The sequence below is a fragment of the Sipha flava genome, unplaced genomic scaffold (genome assembly GCF_003268045.1).
Source record: "Sipha flava isolate LNK unplaced genomic scaffold, YSA_version1 1_pilon_pilon, whole genome shotgun sequence".
Classification (NCBI taxonomy): Eukaryota; Metazoa; Arthropoda; class Insecta; order Hemiptera; family Aphididae; genus Sipha; species Sipha flava.
Genome location: NW_020272783.1, coordinates 4,167,252 through 4,190,357, shown reverse-complemented (window position 1 = coordinate 4,190,357; position 23,106 = coordinate 4,167,252). Strand labels below are relative to the sequence as shown.

The 23,106-nt window shown below is 24.9% G+C and overlaps 3 protein-coding genes across 3 annotated transcripts; 1 reads left to right on the top strand and 2 right to left on the bottom strand.

The window, feature by feature from the left end:
* Positions 1 to 1,420: 1,420 nt before the first annotated feature.
* On the bottom strand, positions 1,421 to 5,462 carry LOC112682107 (superoxide dismutase [Mn], mitochondrial). The gene is made up of 5 exons (XM_025552600.1): positions 5,200 to 5,462; positions 4,502 to 4,695; positions 4,320 to 4,433; positions 1,977 to 2,156; positions 1,421 to 1,904 (listed from the first exon to the last, which is right to left on the bottom strand). The coding sequence occupies exons 1-5, from the start codon at positions 5,232 to 5,234 to the stop codon at positions 1,759 to 1,761; spliced, it is 669 nt and encodes a 222-aa protein (XP_025408385.1). The 5' UTR covers positions 5,235 to 5,462; the 3' UTR covers positions 1,421 to 1,758.
* A 2,698-nt stretch (positions 5,463 to 8,160) lies between these two features.
* On the bottom strand, positions 8,161 to 16,421 carry LOC112681974 (DNA damage-binding protein 1). Its single transcript, XM_025552368.1, has 19 exons — positions 16,046 to 16,421; positions 15,289 to 15,437; positions 14,964 to 15,226; positions 14,685 to 14,823; positions 14,469 to 14,618; positions 14,243 to 14,396; positions 13,953 to 14,174; positions 13,440 to 13,884; positions 13,211 to 13,377; positions 13,017 to 13,147; positions 12,769 to 12,953; positions 12,570 to 12,693; positions 11,455 to 11,689; positions 10,745 to 11,010; positions 9,922 to 10,092; positions 9,745 to 9,854; positions 9,473 to 9,642; positions 8,729 to 8,955; positions 8,161 to 8,384 (listed from the first exon to the last, which is right to left on the bottom strand). The coding sequence occupies exons 1-19, from the start codon at positions 16,110 to 16,112 to the stop codon at positions 8,286 to 8,288; spliced, it is 3,474 nt and encodes a 1,157-aa protein (XP_025408153.1). The 5' UTR covers positions 16,113 to 16,421; the 3' UTR covers positions 8,161 to 8,285.
* Positions 16,422 to 16,553: 132 nt separating this feature from the next.
* On the top strand, positions 16,554 to 19,702 carry LOC112681975 (probable small nuclear ribonucleoprotein Sm D1). The gene is made up of 4 exons (XM_025552369.1): positions 16,554 to 16,756; positions 17,463 to 17,539; positions 19,184 to 19,387; positions 19,514 to 19,702. The coding sequence occupies exons 1-4, from the start codon at positions 16,743 to 16,745 to the stop codon at positions 19,618 to 19,620; spliced, it is 402 nt and encodes a 133-aa protein (XP_025408154.1). The 5' UTR covers positions 16,554 to 16,742; the 3' UTR covers positions 19,621 to 19,702.
* Positions 19,703 to 23,106: the final 3,404 nt, after the last annotated feature.

Here is a 23,106-nt window from a genome sequence, read left to right as displayed (position 1 = left end):
TTAATGCTAAGGTAGTGGATACCAATGATCAGAACAACCAAACAATTAAAGAATATACCCACAAGATAAAATTGAAAAAAGATTATGCTAAACACGCGACTGAGGCTAAAATAGAAGACCATAACTTCATCATAACAATACCAATAGAAGGTAAAAAATAAAACTATTTAAATTTTATAAAGATCAATCATTTTTTATTAGGTAAAAATGAAACTATAAAATTGTAATTTTACAAATGTTATCAAAAGTCGATATGTTTTTAAATAATCATAATAAACAACTTAATTGAGTATTGTTTACGAATTCGTTGTTTTTATTATTTAATTTTTGAGTAAATAGTAGGTATCTAGAGTTAATTAGATGAATAAAACACAAATGTGCCAGAAGAGGATTATAGTTGGCATTTTTTAGTCTGAAGTAAGATTTACCTGGGTCACCCAATATACTAATTAAACAGATATAAAGACTAATAAAATACTGGATCAATCCTATCTGGTTGGACAAATATTTATTTTGTCGTCGTTCAGATATAGCATTGGTCAAAGTAGAATTAGGTGTAAATAAAATCATAAAATAGTATTATGTCACTTACAGCAAAATACTGAAAAATTCTGAATTTTATATTATAAATATTATGCAATTATAATTGCATTTGTTATAAACCCAATAACCTACCTAATTTTAATTTTTAGAAATATTTTCAAGAATTTATATAGGCAATTAGGATACATGATTTTAAAATGCCTTTCGTGATTATTGATTAAGTATAATATGAATGATAGCAAGTTTAGTATATGTATTTATGGTATTATTATTATTATAAATGATTATAATATAAAATTACCAAAAACATAAAATAATAGTAATTTAATTATGACTGACTATGAAACATCGTTTAACTTGTTGATAAAAACATTAATTCATAAAAACAGTGACATTCATTTATCTGAGCATAGTACACATGTTTGTCAGTTCTAGTGAAACCAGTCAGTTTACTATCAAATTTCTCTTTACCATATTCTAAGCTTTTTAAAAACATTTATGATGAACGTCTTGCTTGTCAGTGTTTTATCACACATCATTATTCATTCATTCTTATATCATGAAGTGGAGTAGTCCAACTGTTGATTAATAAATTTTGATAAATATATCTTGTATTATTTGACACTGGTCAAAGCTATTTTGTTGCCCTTTCATTTTTTTGTAATCAATTAATTAGTTGCACGACCATAGATATATATTTAAAACTTGATAATATCATATTAACTTATTCACATATTAACTGTGATATGCATAAATAATATAAATAATAAATAAAAATTATAATTTTTATTTATTATATATATTTCTATGTCCTATGAACACAGTAACAACATTTTCATCATTTCAAAAACACTATAAAATGTTCATAATTTATAACTTTATATCTATAACATTGTATTCAGAACATCTGGCATCTGATACATCTAAGTTAATTTTTATATGAAATGTGAAAAAAGGCTCATATAATTATTGTACATTTTGATTTTGGTTGGTAATTATTAACTTGCTAGTTCGTGATGATAATGCATATTACATATTTTCTTAATTATTATTTTCTTTTCTTTATAACATAGTTTTATTTTGTAACAAATTTGTAATTGAAAGAGTACTGATGAACAAATACATTTAAATAAACAATTATTTTCCTCTAGCTATTATTTAAAAACTAAAAATTAACTCAATAAGTGAAAATAGTTAGAAACAAGTTTAGATAATTTAAGCAGAAGCTTCAGCAAAACGCTTGGATACTGCATCCCAATTTACAATATCAAAAATTGCATTGACATAATCAGCACGTACATTTTTATATTGCAAGTAATACGCATGTTCCCAAACATCAATTCCAAATAAGGGAATATGTCCTGCGAATAAAAAAATATTTTAGTACAACAAAACATAAATCCAATTGATCAACAATGAAATTATAATCTAACCAGTTGTAGGGAATAATGGATCTTGGTTCGGACAACTTATAACCGCTAATTTCTTATTCTGAGGATTGAAACCAAGCCAACCCCATCCAGAACCTTGAACACCAATAGAAGCTGCAGCTAATTGTTTTTTAAACTCTTCGAATGAACCAAAATTTTGAACTAAGGCTTTTTCCAAATCCCCTGAAAAACACATATTGTTTTTAATTATTTTTAAAAAAAATGTAAATAATATTAACATAATTAACTGAATAACTAAGTGTATCATGACACTGAAATTCTTTTTTAAATTTTTTTTATAATATTAATAACAACAATAACAATTTTATTTTGGCGAAATTAGTATTATCGTTTATTGTAAAATACCATTAATAGTATTTATAATCAATGGTATTATTAATAATATATGGATTAACATAGCACAAGATAATAATAAAATGACCTGGGTTCTATAAATTAATTTAATTAAAATTAAAATTGCCAACCAATTACATGAAAACTTAGCTCTAAGTATGATACTTACATCACTAAACATTTATTTTCTTATAGCAAAAATTGACCTAAGTAATCATTTTATAATTGAATTTGTGTATATATGTATATGTATCAAATAGTAGTTAAAGCAGAAGTAATCTTTGTAAATACTGGTCTTAATAAATTCTAAGCTATACAACATTTAATAGTAAAATCCTAAAAGGTTATTGTATTTCAGGCTTTTACAAGCGAGATATGGAAAATCTTAACCTTAAAATACACAATCATTTTTACCAAAAGCCTGAAAATTAAAAAAACAAAAGGATACGATATATTATTTGGTAATAATAGTACTATTTTTATCTTATTTAATGTATTGAAATAGTATTTTTTTGGATGAAAAACTATCACTTATATAATGTTAATTATTATTTATAAGTAGCTTAGTAACTGTGACATCTTGAATTATACAATATTTGTTATGATTAACATTTACATCAGATCATCATACATTTTGTATATCCTAAGATTTCCCAAATCTTGTTTGTAAAAGCATATTCTACAATAAACATTTAGTGTTACCACGCATGTAATTTAGGAGGGGGTAGTAAGAATAACTCCTCTCTTTCTATATTATAGTAACTATAAATTAACATATATGTGATTATTATTTGTTATTACAACTAACAATTAATAAAAATTGAATAATGAGTATAAGTTTAGCTAACAGTATAATGCTCCACACAATATACAATTGTTATGTTTAAAATGTATTGTTACCTATTTTTTTTTAATCAATTTTAAGCACCTGAAACAAAAGTTATTTTAGGTAATTATTAAATTTGAACGGGAGATTGACCCTTCGCTGTTACATGATTTTGTAATTGATTATAAATTATTATCAATAAACGATGGCGGCCGGAGGAGTAGTACTGGCACCATGGTTCCTCCTCCGGCTCTCGATACTAACGAAAAAAAAAAAAAAGATAATTATTACATTTGTGCATATGAATAATGAGTATCAAAATAATTTTATATATAGTTATGTATTTTGAAACATTTTATGTTTGTTTACTATAAATCACTTACATTATGAATTATAATACTTTATTGCACATTATTTAAACCACAATTATTTTGAAAAAGGTTAATCATTTTCTCTTCTAAAATAAGCATCTATTTATAATTATTGCTCAACATCATATTTTTCACGTGTATTAAAGTTGGTAAATAAATTAGCAAACTTTAATGATTTTTTTTTTTATGTCTCGTGAAGTTTTTAAAACTAATGTGTATAATGCCTTAACAAATTTCAATACATAATCTATTACTTACTGTATTATATACCATTTGTAATTTACTATAAAATGAATTGTTTTTGTTAAAATGTTTTTATTTTTTTTTTGTTGTTTTAAAAATAAATTGTATTTTATAAAATTAGTTAATTAGTCAGATTCGATCGTAACTATTTAAAACATCTATCTTTTGTTAAAGGGTTTATACCCGTTTACAACAAATAAATAACTAATATACACACATATATATAAATTTTCACTATCACGAAAAAACTGATTAAAAGTAATTTTAGTTTGCTGTAATATCAATTTTAGTTATAAATACACAAATTTAATTTATAAGAATTCTTATTAAACTTAATATAACTTGTTCTGTGATGATATGTTCAATAGTTTTTTCTTTGTATTTCTTTTGTTTAAAGCTTAATTTTAAAAAAAATTATATTATCACTTTTTACTTAACAATGATACATATATTTTCATTAATTCACTGTAAAAATAACTATAAGTAAATTTATTTTATTATTTTAAGTTTAAACTTATTCAATAGTTAATAACTTAATGGTTATAAATTTACCTGAAGGTTTAGTTGAACAAGGTGTAAGTGTCTCCCAGAAAATGGAATGATTAATATGACCACCACCATTAAATCTGAGTGCTGGAGCCAAGTTTATGATAGTAGCTGTGTCATCTATAGAAACAATTTAAATAATTTATTAAGGAAAAACATCCTTTGTATTTATAAATTATAACTACTACCTTTTGCTACAGCAGTCTGTAATTTTTCCAGAGTATTATTATAATTGACTACATAAGTATTATGATGCTTGAGGTGATGAATTTCCATAATATCACGTGATATAACTGGTTCCAAAGCTTTATACTCAAATGCGAGTTGAGGCAAAGTTGCTTTTTTTCTGATTTGGGATGTATACAAACGGTTAACTGATGTGCTGGAAGTATTACAGTTGAATAAATATGAAGCAGAATCTAGTAGATAGTATTAAATTGTTTAGTTTTTATTCTTTCTCACAGATAACCATTATGTTAGAAAATATTGTAACAATACTTTTTATAAGATATGTATACTATGTACTAGAATACTGGTTACAGAATATGATCTGAATACAGATCTTACATAAACATAACATATAAATATATGTTGTTCATCTCGATAGTCTCAATAAACTTTTAACTTTTGAGTAATAAGTAGTTTGCCAATTTTTATTGATATGCAAAATGATCAGTCGGGCGTTGAAAAAAGATAAGATAATCTACTTAAGGATTTTAAAATCAACATAAGTTTAATACTCAAAATTGGTAATAATTTTTAATCAAAGGAAACTATTTGGAAAAAAGGTCGCTTTCAGCTAGGTGAAATTATTTATGGACCCAAATGAATGACATTAAATTTCCGATCAAGTTCAATACGATACATGTCTGGTTTTATACATTACCTTTTTAGCAACGTTTGGATAATCTTAGTCGACATTTTTACTTAAATAGGATGAGACAAATGAGCGACAAATGACAAATGTATACGAATGATGATCGACGGAGGTCAAGGAAAAATAATAGATTTACAAGACAAGCACAGCAGTACACAATACCATTGATTATAGTATCACCAAATATTCATAGCACTTCCAATCAAAATAGTACCACAGATTATATAAAACTTTTCATATAGTCTGTGATAGTACTATGACCACAGACATAATATGTACACATCAGTGACTATGGACCTAATGGAACGAATAACATTATTAACTACCGTAGATAACAACATTCAGCGAGCAATATTATATAAGAACGTGTAGCTTTATTCAAAAATAAAAAATGTTCAATTTACACCATAGATTTATCTATCGTAAATCCACTGGGTTGTAGCGTGCCCAGTGTTTGTCCAGTTCCTTATAAAAAAGAATTCGTTCCGTTCTTCGTTCTTTTTAAAAAAAATGGAATTTATTCCTTGTTCTTTAATAAATGAACAAGTTGCTTTTTAGTTCCAAATAAAATAAAAATTCTCATTTAATCATCAATGTTTTTTAATCATATATAATACTTAACTTTTTAATTACACATTTACGTACAAGTATTTATTATGAATAGTTGGATATTAGTTGGGTACTAGTCCAACTATTACTAGTTTGTTGTCCAAACTCGCATCATAAATGATTTTATTGTTCAGTGTTCGCTGTACATGCTCTTTTCAGACGCGATATTTGTTTATATACATGTATATATATAATAAATTGATATATATTTATATTTGTTCTATGATTTATATACTCATTTCTACAATATTTATTACCTATATTATAACTAGAGCTCGTTTGTTTATGCACTAAAAACTACTGTAATATGCATTTATACATTTATTTATTTATTTAACAAATTACGAAACATGCAATCAAAATATACGCTAAACATGATAAAATATGCGCCAAAAAATTTAAATATCTTTTTTAAATTTGCATAGCGTTTTATTTACTTTAATATACATTATTAGCGTTACACTGTGCAATTATGGTTTTTTTAATTTGTTCAAATTTGTAACTCGGTCTGTTATCACTCGGTAAATTTTTGTACCGTGAAGAACTTTGTTCTGATCAACTGATGTTATTGGAGCATATTTGAAGAATGCAAGGTTCTCTACCATAAAATCTTGTTCTATTCCTTCTATAGTATAAACTTCACTGGGATGTGTTTTCGAAATTTTTTTTCAAAATTGTAAATCCATTATACTTTTCAATTATGTTCTGAAATGTCTCGTAAATTTTTTTCTCTGCTTTTCCCTTAACCATTTTGAGGGTTTCTCTTGTATTATTGACAACTTCAATTGATTCGAACAAAGTCAGTCCTGATGATTCTAATTCAATTATGATGACTGATAAATATCTAAAATTTAACTGAATGTATATTAAGTTTGTACCTAAATTACTCGAATTAACTTAATTTGATAGCAGAATACTACCTGAATATTTCTCAGGATTTTAGAAGAGTAATATTTTGATACCTATAATAATGTTTTTTTGGTTTTTTTTTTTTAATTTTGCAGCTTAAAATCTCAATAAAATCCAATAAGAATTTGAAACTTTGACTTACTGTTATCCTGAAATTTGATTACTTTAACATAATTTAAATGAATATGATAATCAGTTCAAAATGAATACTGTGTTTTAATACAAATAAGTATATACTGGATTTTGCATAAAATGCATGTTGCTATTTTCAACATTATATACATGCAGTCAATAGTGTCTACTCTGCATATTTTATCAAAATACCGTATAAATATACACCTAACAATCCAAAAAGGTGTTCAGTAAAAAAAACTGATTATATGTAAGCACGTGTAGGTTACTAAACTTCCATGGGTTGATTATAGGAGTCATATAGTGGATACATGGCTTTACCAATTTTATCTAATCTTGTTGATATAATACCCAAAACAATATAAATATGTACATTATTACAACCACTGCTACATTTATACAATTCATGGTAAGAATTACGTTTTAGTCAAGTTAACCCATCTGCACTGAGCATCCCCAAATTGGTACACATGTATTGCTTTTTTTACAAGTCTGGTGAAATTTGTATTGATATTGTTTATGTATTATTATTACATGAGTTTATATGTTTTCTCCTCTTCATTTTGATATAATATTTAACAGTTAATTGGTAAACAGAGTCTGTTGACGGTAATTATTTCAATTAAAATTTTAAAATAAGAGATTTTCTTATTTTTCTGGTATTCGACTATAGTAAGTATAAACTATTATTTATAAATGAATGATCAAATATTTGCGTCTTATATGTTCTTACAAACATTTATTTGGATATTTTTTTTCAATTTGTTATATCTAATTTAACAAATTACATTTTCATATTGCATATTTACATCTTACTTTTTGCTTTTGAACATTTTGATAAATCAATAAATTATTATCAAAATGAAAATCAATTATGAAATTTAATAAAAATCAAAATTTTATTTTGCATGTTTTGACTTTTTTAGTGCATTTTAACATGCATATTTTATAATTTAAAATGCATATAAATCCTGTCTTTACAAAAAATTGTGCACATTTTACAAGCAAGTACATTAAATAACAATTAAAAAATCTAATCAAATTTGAAGAATTTTTATTATAACAATAAGTTTTTATTAAATAATACAGAATATGTAATAATTTAGCAATATACCAAAATTTTACTGTATACTTAAATGTTTATAGATTAATATTTATATAAAGTATATTTTTCTTATATAGAAGAAAAACAACAATATTATAATAATTAAACCTAACAAACTTACTAATAATAATTAAAAATAGTTTCCTGCACAGTTAATTAAATACATTAAATGAACGGCTGCTAATATAATTTTTAACATTGCATTAAGATATTTAAATTATTCTTATATTCTTAATTAAAAAAAATTATAATACATAATTTGTACATAAGCAAAAATCACATTCCAGTACGAAATGCATCATTAAAAATAATACAAAAAAAATGGCAAAGTATAATTTAATTAATGTATTCTGGTTAAGTCTTCAACGAGTTTAATAACATCATCCAATCCAATTTTAGACTCTTTTGTAATTTTCTTAAACTGGCTGTCATATGAACCCTAAAACATTTAAAAATTATTGAATCTATAACTTATGAATATACCTAACTAACTACAATACATACAACCAAAAGTAGTACATAAAAAAGGTAGATATAAAAATCATAAAGATTTTAAGCAATAAAAGTCCACTGATTAATGAATAATTTCTAAGGACAAACTTATTTTTATGTGTTTAAAATTTTAATATGTTCTTTTATGTTACTATGAATTTTTTATATAACATTTACAAGAAGTTAAATGGGAACTAATATTTTTAAAAGGACATAGCTAATAAAATATACTACAAAACAGTATAAGCTTTTTTAGTTCTTAAAAGCAATAACAATTATATAAACTATTACCTTAAGTCCTTCGACAACAGCAAGCATATCGGATTTGGACAAATCTAAAAAGCTTTCAATCAAATCTCCATCAACAAATGCTTCAGACGGTTCAGTTCTTATTTCTGTGTGATAGCTACGCCAAAATTGATGTTTAATTTTACCTACTCCTTTTATTACAGAAGCTAAACTTCTTTCTAAGTCCGATAAAAAATCAAACATTTTCGGAGTCAATTGTGTAACCAATCCTGTTCATAATAAATAAAAAACACAAATTAATACAAAATGTATTTTAACTTATTAAAACAACAATTTAATGAAGAAATACTTGGTTAGTATTATAAATTATGACAATATAAGTTTATAGGTTAGCAGTGAGATAAAGAAACAAGGAAAGCTAATATTATGATAATATGATTAATTATGATGGAGTAATATCATTCTTGACAATATTTCTTAAAATAAAAAAATAAAATCTTAGTAGAATTTGATTTACTGCTATATATAATACAATAGAAAAATATTATAATTTCAATAAAAATAAAAATGATTTAAGGTATTTAAGATATATTAGATATAATGAAATCATAATGAAAATAATGTTGCTAACGATTAGCTTAAGGAAATATTCAATTTTAATTTTTTTTTATTTTAGGCAAAAGAAAATTACAGAAAAAAAAAACAAATTACTTCCCTAAAACTGTGTGAAAAATACTAATTTTAATTTAAATACCATAAAAATAAGTTCTTCATATTAAACTTTACCTAGAGCTCCACTACATGTACCATAAAGGATTCCTCCTTGAACTGATACATATGTGTCAGTAAAATGTTGCATTACTAATGAACCATGCCTGAAAACATTTACCAAATCACCCAGGTGGAATTGACCAATTTCTTGAAGTTGATGCCGAGCTTCATCACTTGTTAAAGTACTAAATATAAATTAAAATTTTAAAATATAAAACTAATCATAAATAAGTAATATGCATAGTATGTAAATTTGTAAACATTAAAATAATAATCATTAAACATACCTATCTTTGTGTATGACAAACAAATTTTTATCATTTTCAGCTCCTAAGAATACATCATCATCAATAATTTCTATAGCTGTTGACCATTTTGGATTGTAGTCTCTAGCTATCTAAACAAAAAATATTTCAAAAACAATTGATAAAAATACATTACTTTTAAAATTATATAAAACATACTTCTTCAAAACTGCCTTCCATAGTTTTGTACTGCAGCAATGTTAATGATCTCATCAAATCACCACAAACAATAAAGTCACCTTTTGTTTTCACAAACAGTGCTACAATATTATTAAAGTGACTACATTCAAGTCGCAATTCCTTTTCAGCTGTCCATTCAAATAAACGTACCTATCAAATTTAAGTAATAATAGCATAGTTAATATAAGTAAAAAGTAATAACCTATAAAAAAATTCAAAAAAATTATAATTTTTTTTAAAAAAAAAAGAAGAAATTAATAGATATTAAATACTATTTTTAAGTTAAAATTATTAATTGTAAATACATTTATACTATTTTATACTTGTTTTATTGTGTACTAATAAAGTAAGAACCAAATGTTTAAACAATTAAAATAAATAAATAAAAATGCATGGCTGTTATATATTTTTTAACAATAAAAATACTAAAAAATAAAAATATATGAAAACCAGCTAATAATTTAAAATCATTTTTAAAGTTCTTAGCAAGATTTTTCCATTTTCACATTGGAAAAAGTTCTATATAATTTAATATAAATTATACTTCTTTAATTATGTCATAACATTTATTTAAATTTCCAGAAAAACAATTCAAAATATACAATAAAAATAAGCAAACTACAACAATAAATAAATGCATTCTAAATATTAAATAAAAAATATTGTAACCAATGAACTAATATCCAAACACATAGTGTTTATATTAATTTACATAGTGATACAAACCCCTAATAATAACCTATGTTTTTCTCTCACTTACCATTTCCTTAATACTGTAGATAGTAAAACATATTAAACTTACTGTACAATTAACTGCAGCTAAAAGTTTGCCATTGAATTCTGCCATACCATAACATGCACCTTTTACTTCTTTTTCTGTAATTGGTATTAGTTTTGATATTGAATCATCCCAGTGGAATATAAGAATACGTCCCAATTTGGGATCTTGATCTTCAGGGTTTACAACAGCCGTTCCCAATATATAATATGTAATTGGATCATCACCTAATTTAGCTGATATGATACTCAATGCATACTCATTGGAATTTAACTGATGCGCATGTAATACTGTAATTTCATATAATAAATAATTAATACAAACACTATTTATGGGCACTAACTCTTGATTTAGGTAAGGGTTTAAATTCAAACTCAAAATGAAAAAATTATTTTTTTTTCAAAATCTTTGGTTAAATTTAAATTTCATAGGCCAAGTGAATAATAAAAATAATAAAACTACATGAACTCAAATTCTTAAAAATTATAAATACTTCTATTTAAATTATTTTTAATAGATCATTTTACTATTTGATTATAATATTAAGTATCTAAAATTAAATAATTTATCCAATATCCAAATGGTATAATTTAATGTTATAAAAAACATAACTTTAAAAAAGTAAAATATTAAAACATTTGAATGGAATGATTAAGTTTGGGTTTGTTTCAATTTCTAAAAATAGTTAACCATTCATAATTTAGTATTTAAAAAATACAAAAAAAAAAACTTACCTTCAAAAGTATTTTGATCCAGTACTAGCATATTGTGAATTTCAACTTCTAGACCATATTCACTACTTCCTATACTTAATGGTCCTTGATTACTATTTACAGCTGATGAATTGTTAGGTATTCGATGATTAATTACACCAGAAACATTCTGAGCACTAGTACTAGCACTAGGTCTAGCAGGAACTAAATTAATTCCTTCATGGACATCTATTCTCATTGTAATTACACCAAATGACTAATTAAAAATAAAATAAAAAAATATAATTAATAAAGTTAAAAAAAAGATAAAAAAAAAATAGTTTTTAATAATTAGGTTAAGAGAAATTGAAAGATTATGCATCTAATTCATGCAGATAATCAAAGAACAATAAATTCTTGATGCTGGAAAAGAAAATATTTTTGAAAATGTTTGGACCTTTCAAAGATAACATCACAGGTGAATGGAGAAGAGTTGATAGATGAAACAAACTGGGAGGATTTAACAATGAATAGAGATGGTTGGAGAATTGGATAAGAAGCGGGATGTTCCTAGCGGCCGGATAACCCAAAAGATGAAGAAGAATCAAACAATAAAATTTAATCATACATACTCATATTATTACATTCAACATGTTCATATTATATGTTACATATATAACTTTAGTACATATAATAGGAATCATGTGATATTTTTTAAAAATTAAGCAAAATTTTAACAAATAACATTTATGAACAAATTATTTTGTAGAATCTAGTAATTATTATATATTTTATTTTTAATAAGTTTTTTGAAAATATCCCAATACTTATGTACAAAGATCAAAAATTGTTAGCAATTATAGATAATTATTTAAAATTAATTATGAACTATAATTTGACAGAGTATCTTTTTAAGTTACTACAGTTCTTCTAAACTTTAAATATTAATAGTTGAAAATAATTAACTATTATATTTTTTATTAGAAATAATAATTTAGGTATATCAGTCTTACAATAATTAAATTTATTTTTTGAAAGAAATTATCAAGCAAAAACATTTAAAATTTAAAATAAAAATAAATTTGGATCAATTAAATAAAAATATTACATAAAAAAATAATATTTAAAAATACAGATAATTTAATTATGTATTATACCTTGCTTGTCTCTTGATGTGCAATTCGTCTGGGTGCTTCTCCAAGGGGAATAGTACGTATATGTAGTTTTTGCATCTCATCAATTGTGCCAATAATAATAGCATTGTCAGTAGCCATAGCCAAACTAAAAATTGAAAATAATACACAAGAAATAAAATAAAACTAAAAATAGTATGATCATAACTAAAGTTTGCTTCACCTGTCTGGATAACTTTTAGTGTTAAGTGAACACATATGATTTACTTTGCGCAAATTAACATTTGAGAATATCAATTTATTATTTGATGAATAAATAACAGTTGGGTGATCAGAACATGCAAATACACTGGTAGTAGAAAGTGATTGGAATTTTCGGATTAGTGTTGGCTGTGTACCAAGATTGACCTAAAATAATAAAACTTTATGCTTAGGTAATTATTTTAAATTTTTATTTAAATTATAACTAACCTTACGCTTATCACTTAATACACCATTTTCAGGATTTAAATGGAAATAACATAAGCTGCCATCTCCCAATGCACATAATAAATAATGAGTATTTTCAAAAGTTACCATTAATATTGACCGAGGTATAATTTCTACACAACAAAATTGTTTTTAACTAAAGATAAATAGTAATAATAATAAAAATCATTAATTACCTTCGCCTAAAGGTTCTCGAACTAATTCAACAAAATCTGGAAGTTGAAGTACTTTTACAGATATATCCATCCATAATCCAACAGCTACTAAACTAGAAGTTTTTCCAAACTCATCTTTAAATGAACAAACATCGAGGCAAGATACTTCATGCTCTAATGTAATAAACCTATATATAAAGTTAAAATAAAAATCATTAACTTATATTATACTATTCATCAATATTCATACCCATTTTGAACAACTTTGTCAGCTTGAATTTCTATATAATACAGGCTATTGCCTGAAGCACAAATCGCTTGCTGACCATTACATGAGACTACATTAATACCAGCAGGTGAATTCCATTCACTAACTAGACGCTTAGTTTCCAAACAAATTAGTCGAACACTCGCAGATGTTATTTGAACCATTTTATTATCTGATGTATTACCACAGTAAAATGTTTGTAATTCAGATTGGAAACCTTCTAAATCTATTTCTTCTACTTCTTCACCATTATATGCCAACACTCGGCTATGTCCAACAAAAGATAAAACCAATGTGTCATCTAAAATACTATCAGTAGCTACACTTAAAGGCCACATTCCTTTAATTCCAACTAAATCAATTGTTGCTACCTCTTGGATTCCTATTCCATTACGTATTATTCTCAGTGATCCTTCTTTATATGCTCCTTAATTGTAAGACATTTCTTTAAATAAGAATTTAAAAACTTATTATTTTTTCAATAATAATACATACCTGAGCAAGTAACAACTTGTCCTTGGCCCTGTCTTTCTAAATCTATTACACACATATCAACAATAGGTCCTAAGTTCATAAATGTATCTAACACTGTTATATGTGATCCAAATTGATCAGGCTTCTTATTAAGTTTAATGAGTTGAGAATCACCTACTCGTGATGCAACATATATTATTTTGTTATCTAAGTATGTAAGTGACTCAGGTATACTAATTTCTCCTAAAAAACATGAGTTAGAAATTTATTAAAATTCAATGAATAATAAATATTATTATTAAATAACTTACCCAATAAATCAACTTTTGGGTCTTTAATTTTGAATGTTCCATCAGGATTTTTTTCATAGTTTAATAATAACATGAACAAATGACCAGCCATATCTCCAAGTAAATATCTTGTACCTTCAGAATCAATTCTAGCATAACACACTATTGTACTTTGCTATACATACATAATACATTAAAACCTTTCTTAATTCATTAATACTATTTTTTATAATATATTAAACTTTACTTTTATAACAGGGGGAGAAATAGCAATAAAAAAAGAACCATTATGGTACAAAACTGATTCACGTCCAATAATAATGGCACCACAGAGAGGTTCTGGAACAGGAATTATCATTGAAGCTTCAGTTTCAACATTTTCTTGTTTCCAAGGAGTCTAGTAACCATAAAAAAAAAAAAAAAATTAAATTAATATATTGGTTGTAAATTAATTTAACTTTACCTTCACAAACTCTTTGTCTTTAATAGATAATTCTTTAGCTTTAATGTGTCGACCCATAGTATCCTGATGAATTATTATAATAGTAGGATTGGCACAACCATATAGAAAATCAATATCTTGTACTTCTATTTCTTCCATTCTAGAATTGAGATAAATAGTAAAATCAATGAAAAAAATAATAAATATTTTAACAATTAAAAAACAATTTATCCATCAATACTAATTCATTATTTTCAATAAAATTAATCTTCATTATAAAAATTATATTATTCATTTTACCTTAAACAATAAGCTTTAAGTTCGCCTTCTTTATCTAATGGTATGATTTTAAACAATCCATCATATAATTTTAAACCAATTACTCTAGCACTAGGATCAATAACAGCCATGGCACCAATCTCAGATATTTTTCCAACTCTATCAGAAATATTACCATGAGCCCTTGTAATAATTTCAATATCACCACTTTCTGTTTGAATACATTCTAATATCATAGTATTATATCGAGCAGTCACAACAAATAATAAGTCTTTATCTTTATTCTAAAAATATAATAGAAGCTCATTAAAATATTTTACTTGTAATAAGTAGTCAAATTTCTTACTTTAGGTCTAAAAACTTTCATTATTTCAATTTTTCCATACAAGGCTATTTCTTTAATAGGCTGCAAACCTTCTTCTGTCACTAAAGAGATATCTATTCGATTAAATCTTGCAACGAGTAGATTACGATCTGTTGGTGATGTGAAATTAGCTAAAATGAAATCAAATACACATCATTTTAATTTTATTTAAATAATGTACAAGTCTTACAAATGTATAAAATAAATCATTTTAATATAAGTATAGAATTTAATTATTAATAGGTTTTCAATTTTAAACCAAAGGAAAATATAAAACCTAAACAATGTTAATTATCAACTTAATGATAATTTAGCAGTAATATAACAAGATACCTACATATTATTAAGTAATAGAGCATATTAGTCTTACATTTAGATACATACATATGTATACCACAGACGTAAAATAATAAAGATAGAAAATTAAAAAAATAGTCTTAACATACTTGATTAGCACCATGTAAATAACTAATATGTTAATACTTTCATTATTTCTAGAGGGGTAAGGGGAGGAAATGTTTTATATTAAGCACAGATTTCTTGTCTTAAGAAAAGTTTAGGGTTTACAGTATCTTAAATATAATCTAAAATGAAGATCAAGATCTAAATTAATGAAATGACATGGTGTATATGATAATTTAAAAAGGACAGTAGGTTCTCCTCAACAAGTGAAATATGAAAAAAGTACATAAAAGCATTGATAACAATTATAAAACTTCTTGGCGTGAGCCGTTCATACCAGAGATGCTAGTGACGACCGCAGTGGGCTTATGAGCAGTGACTGTATAGAACTGTTGTGCAGCCATGGTTATCTAGTCAATTTTACAATACCATTTAAATTCAACCAAATGTTATGGTAAGTTTCGTATATAGCAAACACGAGCTTGAGGTTTCACAATGAGATGCAATCAACGGATAGATAATCACAGAGACGTAAAATACGAGTGAGAACAAATTTCCATTGAAAAATAATGTCTACAGACGGGAGAATCCGAAAACGTAAGTAGGCACGTTGTACAGCAATGACGCGCCGATATAGATACTATAAAAACATTAAAAAATTGTAATAACACGTTCTCACGACCGTCGAGCGCGGTGAATGCGGCTCGCTGATACCCAACCAAACACCGGTACCATCGGTAACGCAGTGGTTTTCTAAGAAATCCATCGTTGGTTGCGCGTATGCACTGTTGTCTCTTGTCTGTCTGCCGGTTCTACTTCCGTTTACAACATCCATCACGTGTAGCGACTAGCGGTTTCCCGTTTTTTTTTCTGAAATATCGTTGTCTATCCTCTATCACTCGTGATTCTTATTGTTTATTATTGCTGGTCTTGATATTTTTTTAAACGTTATTTATTGTTCGTTGTTCGGTTTCCTAATTCGTTCGTCGATTAATCCGAGATATCGTATCTGGAAACCCATTACAGAAGTAATCATGAAATTGGTCAAGTAAGTCGACATTTTTACAATTTAAATTTCAAGAAAAAAAAATTAACTTCTTACTTAATAAATAATTTGGATAGAGTTGTTTACCCTTTTATTTATTTGTATTATTACATTTTGTAGAAAAAAAAATCAGTGTGTACTTTTGCTTACATTTTTTAACTTATTGATATCTTTACTATTTTTATATTACATACAAACAAACACCTAATCAGATTCTTTAGACCATAGAATCGCATATGTTTATACCATGGACATATTAACTTACAACTTTTCATTTTCATACTACTTAATATACCTATGCTAAATAATTGGGTTTGTAGTTAAAAAATACAAGACAGTGTCTCGTAATTAAATATTAAATTTTTTTTTTTTAATTTGGAGTATAGTTTTTTATTACATATAATTCATTGTTTTATTATTAATGGTAAAAGAATGGTATAGTAAAATCAAAGGGAAGATTGTGCATGATTATATCTTAAATATATTTTGCCACGCTATAGTACCTAGTACTCATGTTATTTAATATTTATCAAATAATTTATTGGTTTAAATATAAAAAGACATACTGATTTTAGTTGTTATATTAGTACTAAATTTTTTTTTTCAAGATATATAATATACATATTATTGCTTATTCATTTTTCTTATTTTATGTAGATTTATTAAGAAAATAATTTTTACATTTTTTGATATTTTATTTTTGTTACAGATTTTTGATGAAACTTAGTCATGAAACAGTGACTTTAGAACTTAAAAATGGTACTAGTGTCCATGGAACTATCACTGGTAAATAAAACTTTAAATTTTTTAGTTATAGGTATATATATAAATATACACAAATAATCTTTTAAAACAATTTTAATCTTAATTTTTAATATTTTCATTCATTTATTTATTTTTAAAATAAAGTAATTCTTTAAACTTAAAAATAAATATAAACTAATTATATATGTGTAAAACTATATTAATTTTAATAATTTGTTAAGAAATAATAATTGACTTGGCATAAATGCAGTGAACGATGATGGTTAATAAAAATAACAAAATGCCTGTCATTAATTTTTTTAATTTAATGTACAAAATTTTTAAAAAAGTGATACATATTTTTTATCTTCAATGATAATTTAAAAAAAATATCAATATTAACCTTGAAGAACAATCGAGTGTAAGAGGTTTTTTGTTATACCATCCTCACCTAACATGGATAAACTTGGTGGGTTCAAATCTATAGCATAGACATATTTGGCCTAAGGACTAATTGATTTTTATTATAAATGTCAATCTAATTGTGATTCAGATTCATGTAAACATGCCATACTCACATACACATCAGATTGAATTTGTTTGTCTGTTTGCTCTATAATATTTTTCATATTTGTAGCTGCATTCAAGAGCTCAAATTGGCCTCTTTGCATCTTGCTGACATAACTTTTTTTTTTATCTTAATTTATATACAAATATTATTATTACTTATTACAGTAAAATAAGTGTATAATATTTATATACAATTTACACGTTTGGGGTGGACCACCCTTCACACCTAGGGGTTTAAAAAATAGCTTTTAAGCTATTCTCAAATCTCCCAAATATGTACAAAAAATTATATAAAAATCGGTCTAGTCATTTCGGAAGAGTTCAATAACAAACACTATGACAGGAGAATTTTATATATAAAATAAAATTGTATAACTTACAAGTTAAACATGTATAATGTGTTTCATTCATATGTATATCCAACCCCTTATACCAGGGAGGTTTTAAGGGTATAATCTTCTCCTAAAATTGGAGAAAATTATTAATTATGTTTTTATGTATTAAAAGTGGTATACAAATTATGAAAATGTACAACTTAAAACCCCTTTGAAAATATTTTTTTTGTGTACGTGCCTGTGTATTTCTGATCTGGCAATTTGTTATTTATTGACATTAACTTCTAAAGGAAGTAAGATCAAATTTTTTTGAAAGTACCATCTAATAATAGTAACAAAAATACAGTTTGAAAAAAAATATTGCTTGGAAGCAAAACTGCATTCTTATTTTTTAGTCTTACAGTATTTTTAGAATAAACAATGTTTTTTGCCTATAATTATAATTTTATCAATACCTACGTGATAGTATTTTCAAATTATTAGGATTTAATCAACATTTATAAATAAATAAATTATAAAAATAAGTTATTCAGTGTTACTGCCCATAAAGTATATTTTAATTATAAGCATTAATACTTTTTTTTTTATAGTTGTATTACATAATTTTCTTAAATAAAAAAAGAACAATTTACTTGAAAGTAATTTTTTGTTCCTGGGGTGTATACAAACATCTAAGTTATAATATATTTTGTAAAATATTATTAAATCAAATTACCTCAATTGATAAAATATGTTTTATTTCATGACCATCTTATATAAATTATAAATTTTATAAATTTAGGTGTTGATGTAGCGATGAATACACACCTTAAAGCCGTAAAAATGACTGTACGAAACCAACAACCTATACATTATGAAACACTAAGTATTCGAGGTAATAACATTCGGTATTACATTTTACCTGACTCCCTTACTCTTGAAACATTATTAGTCGATGATGCACCTAAATCACGAATGAACCGTGGTGGACGAGGAAGTCGTGGAGGTTTGTATATTTATATATTTTAATTATGAAAAAAATTTGTATTTAAAATTATACTTCTAATTAAATACAATTTACTCATTCATAAATATTATAAAAAAAAAATTTAATAAAACCATTTTATTTTAGGACCAGGAAGAGCTGGTCGTGGACGTGGTGGTCCTAGGGGTCGAGGAAGTCGTGGAGGACCTCGTGGAAGTGGTGGTCGTGGGCGTGGTGGTCCACCTCGACGTTAAAACTTCCATATACTCTTTACATACCTAACAAATTCTTGTATATTTTTATTGGTCTGCATTCATTGTAAAAAATTAACTCTTGTTGGAGTTTTATTTTATAAAGTTTAATAATAAACAAATAGATTTAATAAATACTTGATTAAATATTTGTATGCATGTGTGATTATATTAAAATTCAATGGTTATCAAAGAATATTTAAGTCTTATCTACAATTAATTTTTATTTAGTTGGGTTGAATAGAAGTATAATTTTTTATTTGAAATTTAAGAGATTTATAAATATCTTTTTCTCTATTTAATTTTTTTTTTTTTTTTTACAAAATTCTTTTTTTAAATAATGTCCAAATCCTATCATCTGAATAAATTTTCTGATAATTTATTTCTTCTATTTTGAAGTATAGTAGAAACTCAATTAACTGCCACTCTATGTTATCCATCATCGCTATCGTTAATGAGACAATTGCGATAAACTAGTTGCAGCTATTATCAAGCATATAAAAATATTTACTTATATCCAACATATGCGATAAACGCAATATGAGCGACCAAATTTTTTATTTTTAATTTAATTTAATCAGTGACTAACAAGTAACTCGGTCTTATAGTTACGAAAAATACAAAATATTACAGCTAAAAAAGCTTGAATACGAGTATAAGAGCAGATTATTTTGTTTTTTAAATTTTTAGTTTAGTTGTATTTTGTATCATATGTAATATATAGTTTATACATATATATAATACAACATATGTGTATTATTTTTTTCTGAAAATATACACATTGTAAAATATATATGTTTATTGCAAAATTTCTATTAACCCTTATAGCCCTAGTCCCAATAATGACTGTTGAGTTTCTTCTGTACTATAATTGCTTATTTTTGATAATAAGTTAATAAGTTATAATAAATACTAATGAATTCAGATTAAAATATTGTTTTATTGTTAATAACAAATTATTACACAGTTATAAAAAAATTGTTATTTTCCATTTTGGATGGGTGAAATATGGATAGATTTTGTGATATTATCTAATATGCCTTTTTGTTTTTATCAGACTATTTTATGAATGGAGCTTAAATTATTTTCATACCAATTGAATTAACTACTATTTCTGTACATTTTTTACTTAAAAAGAGGTTATTATTTTACTCTTACAGTGAGGATGGTTTATTTTTGATTTGAATTATTTATTTCATGTCCAAGATCAAATTATCATTAATAATCAATTTTTTTTTTTAAGTAGAAATAATACTAATCAAAAACTGCCAACTAATTTGTGTAAACAATACATTCAATATCATCTCCTTTTTTATTTCTATACTTTAACTATATTAATAATCTAATTTACATATCATTTTATGATCTCAAGTAATTTTCCCAATAAAAACCATGTAAAACATGTACAAATAGCAACTGTTAAAAAATATTTACAGAGGTAAATACATATATGCAGGGGCGGAACTAGGGGGTGGAAACGAGGATTCATCCCTGGGCGTAACATTTTAGAGGGTATAATTTTTGTAATTATTATCAACTAATTTGATATTTTTAACCTTGTTGAATACTGTTTTTTTAGTATGATTCTATATTAATTATTAGAAAAAATTTTCGAGAAGAATATTTGATTATTGGTCTATGATAGGTGTAATTTTAACATTTTCCCCGGGCTTAAAAATTCCTAGTTCCATCTCTGCATATATATATTCCAAAATATAATTAGTAGGGATGTGTAGTTCATGAGCTAGTCGACTCTTAAAAATGAACTGGAAGAGTCAAATCAGTGTTATAAGATTTGGCGACTCAGTGACTCAGTTAAACTATTAATTCACAACTCACAACTGTACTTACTGTTACTGTACTCTACTTACCAGGGCCCCCGCAAGGGGGTGCTTATGGACCTTGAGTACAGGGGTCCGGCTATTTTAAGGGCCCGTGTACCCGTTGAAATTTATTTGTAATTTTTGAAATTTTAGTAAAAAGACTTATTTTATATTAAATAATATTTTATATATATATATATTTAGTTATTTTGATTTAAAATGCGGATTAACCAATGATTACCTAGAAATTAATGGATTAGCTTCGACAATCAATTTTGATGATATGATTACTGAGTTCGCTGAGCTCAAAGCACGTAAAATAAAATTTTAACTTAAAAAAAATATAATAAATATAAATTAAAATATATTTGTTTTTTTCTGTTTTAATTAAAATAATATTTTAATACAAAAATAAAATAGATATTATTAATATTGAAATGCTTATGAATCTTGAATATGAATTGGTATAATGATAAAACAAATATTATTCCTAAAATTGTTATATATATATATATATATATATAAATAGCAAATTGTATTTTTGGAAATTTTATAAATGCCCAGACAACCATTTAGTGTAGGGGCCCAAAATTGTATGTGGAGGCCCTGTGGCATATTACTAAACCCTAGAGTGTCCCAGTGCCTTATTCTAATACGTTGTTCTCATTGGTTGATTTAAATTGCGCGGGTAAATCATACTATTGTTATTATCATGGCTGAGTGTTGATATCACAAATTAATATTAATATCAATCCACCTTGATTAATATGTAATTAGTTTGTTATCATCATGGTCGAGTATAATTTTACTTGATATAATGCGTAATTATTATACAATATAAATAATATACAGTTTATATTTAAATTAATTTTATAAATTACAATATTATAGCACATAAATGATCATTTAACATTTTGTAAGTGGAATTTAGTAATCAAAATCATTTGCAAGAAAAAAATACAAATATTTCTATAGGTACATTCTATTATTATAAAATACAAAAACACTATCATTGGTGAGTGAAGTTAAAATTTAAGTAATATTTAAGTATTATGTTATATTATTATTTAGAAAAAAATTTTCAGACCATTCAAAAAAAAAATCAAAAAAAAATGTCTATCAATGTGTTAAGAGGTAATTTTATAACTCTTTTCTTATGTGAAATACATATAATATATAAATATATAAAATAAACCTTTAATATATTATCTACAGTCTTCATGTTGTATACATAATTCATTAATTCAGGTTTGCAATATTCATTTATTAGGCTTTGTATATAATGTATAATTTAATTTATGGTTTTATCTATTCCGTTATGTACCTAGGTATACATACTGTTTTGAATTGTTAAATGACAAATGAAGACAAGTTGAAATGACTTAATCCTAATGTAAGTATTTTTATAAATAATAACATAATTCAGCTTTATTTAATATATTTATGTAAGATCTTATAATTAAATTTGTCACTTTCTATACCTATTTAATACTAATCATTTATTAAAAAACTGCCTTAATATTATAGATTATATATATATATATATTTATATACCTATTTTCCAAACAATAATAGATTGTAAAATCTGAACTAACTATACATATGGTACAAGTTATCATTATTCATAATGTAATATCATTGATTACAAATACTATTTACAATCATT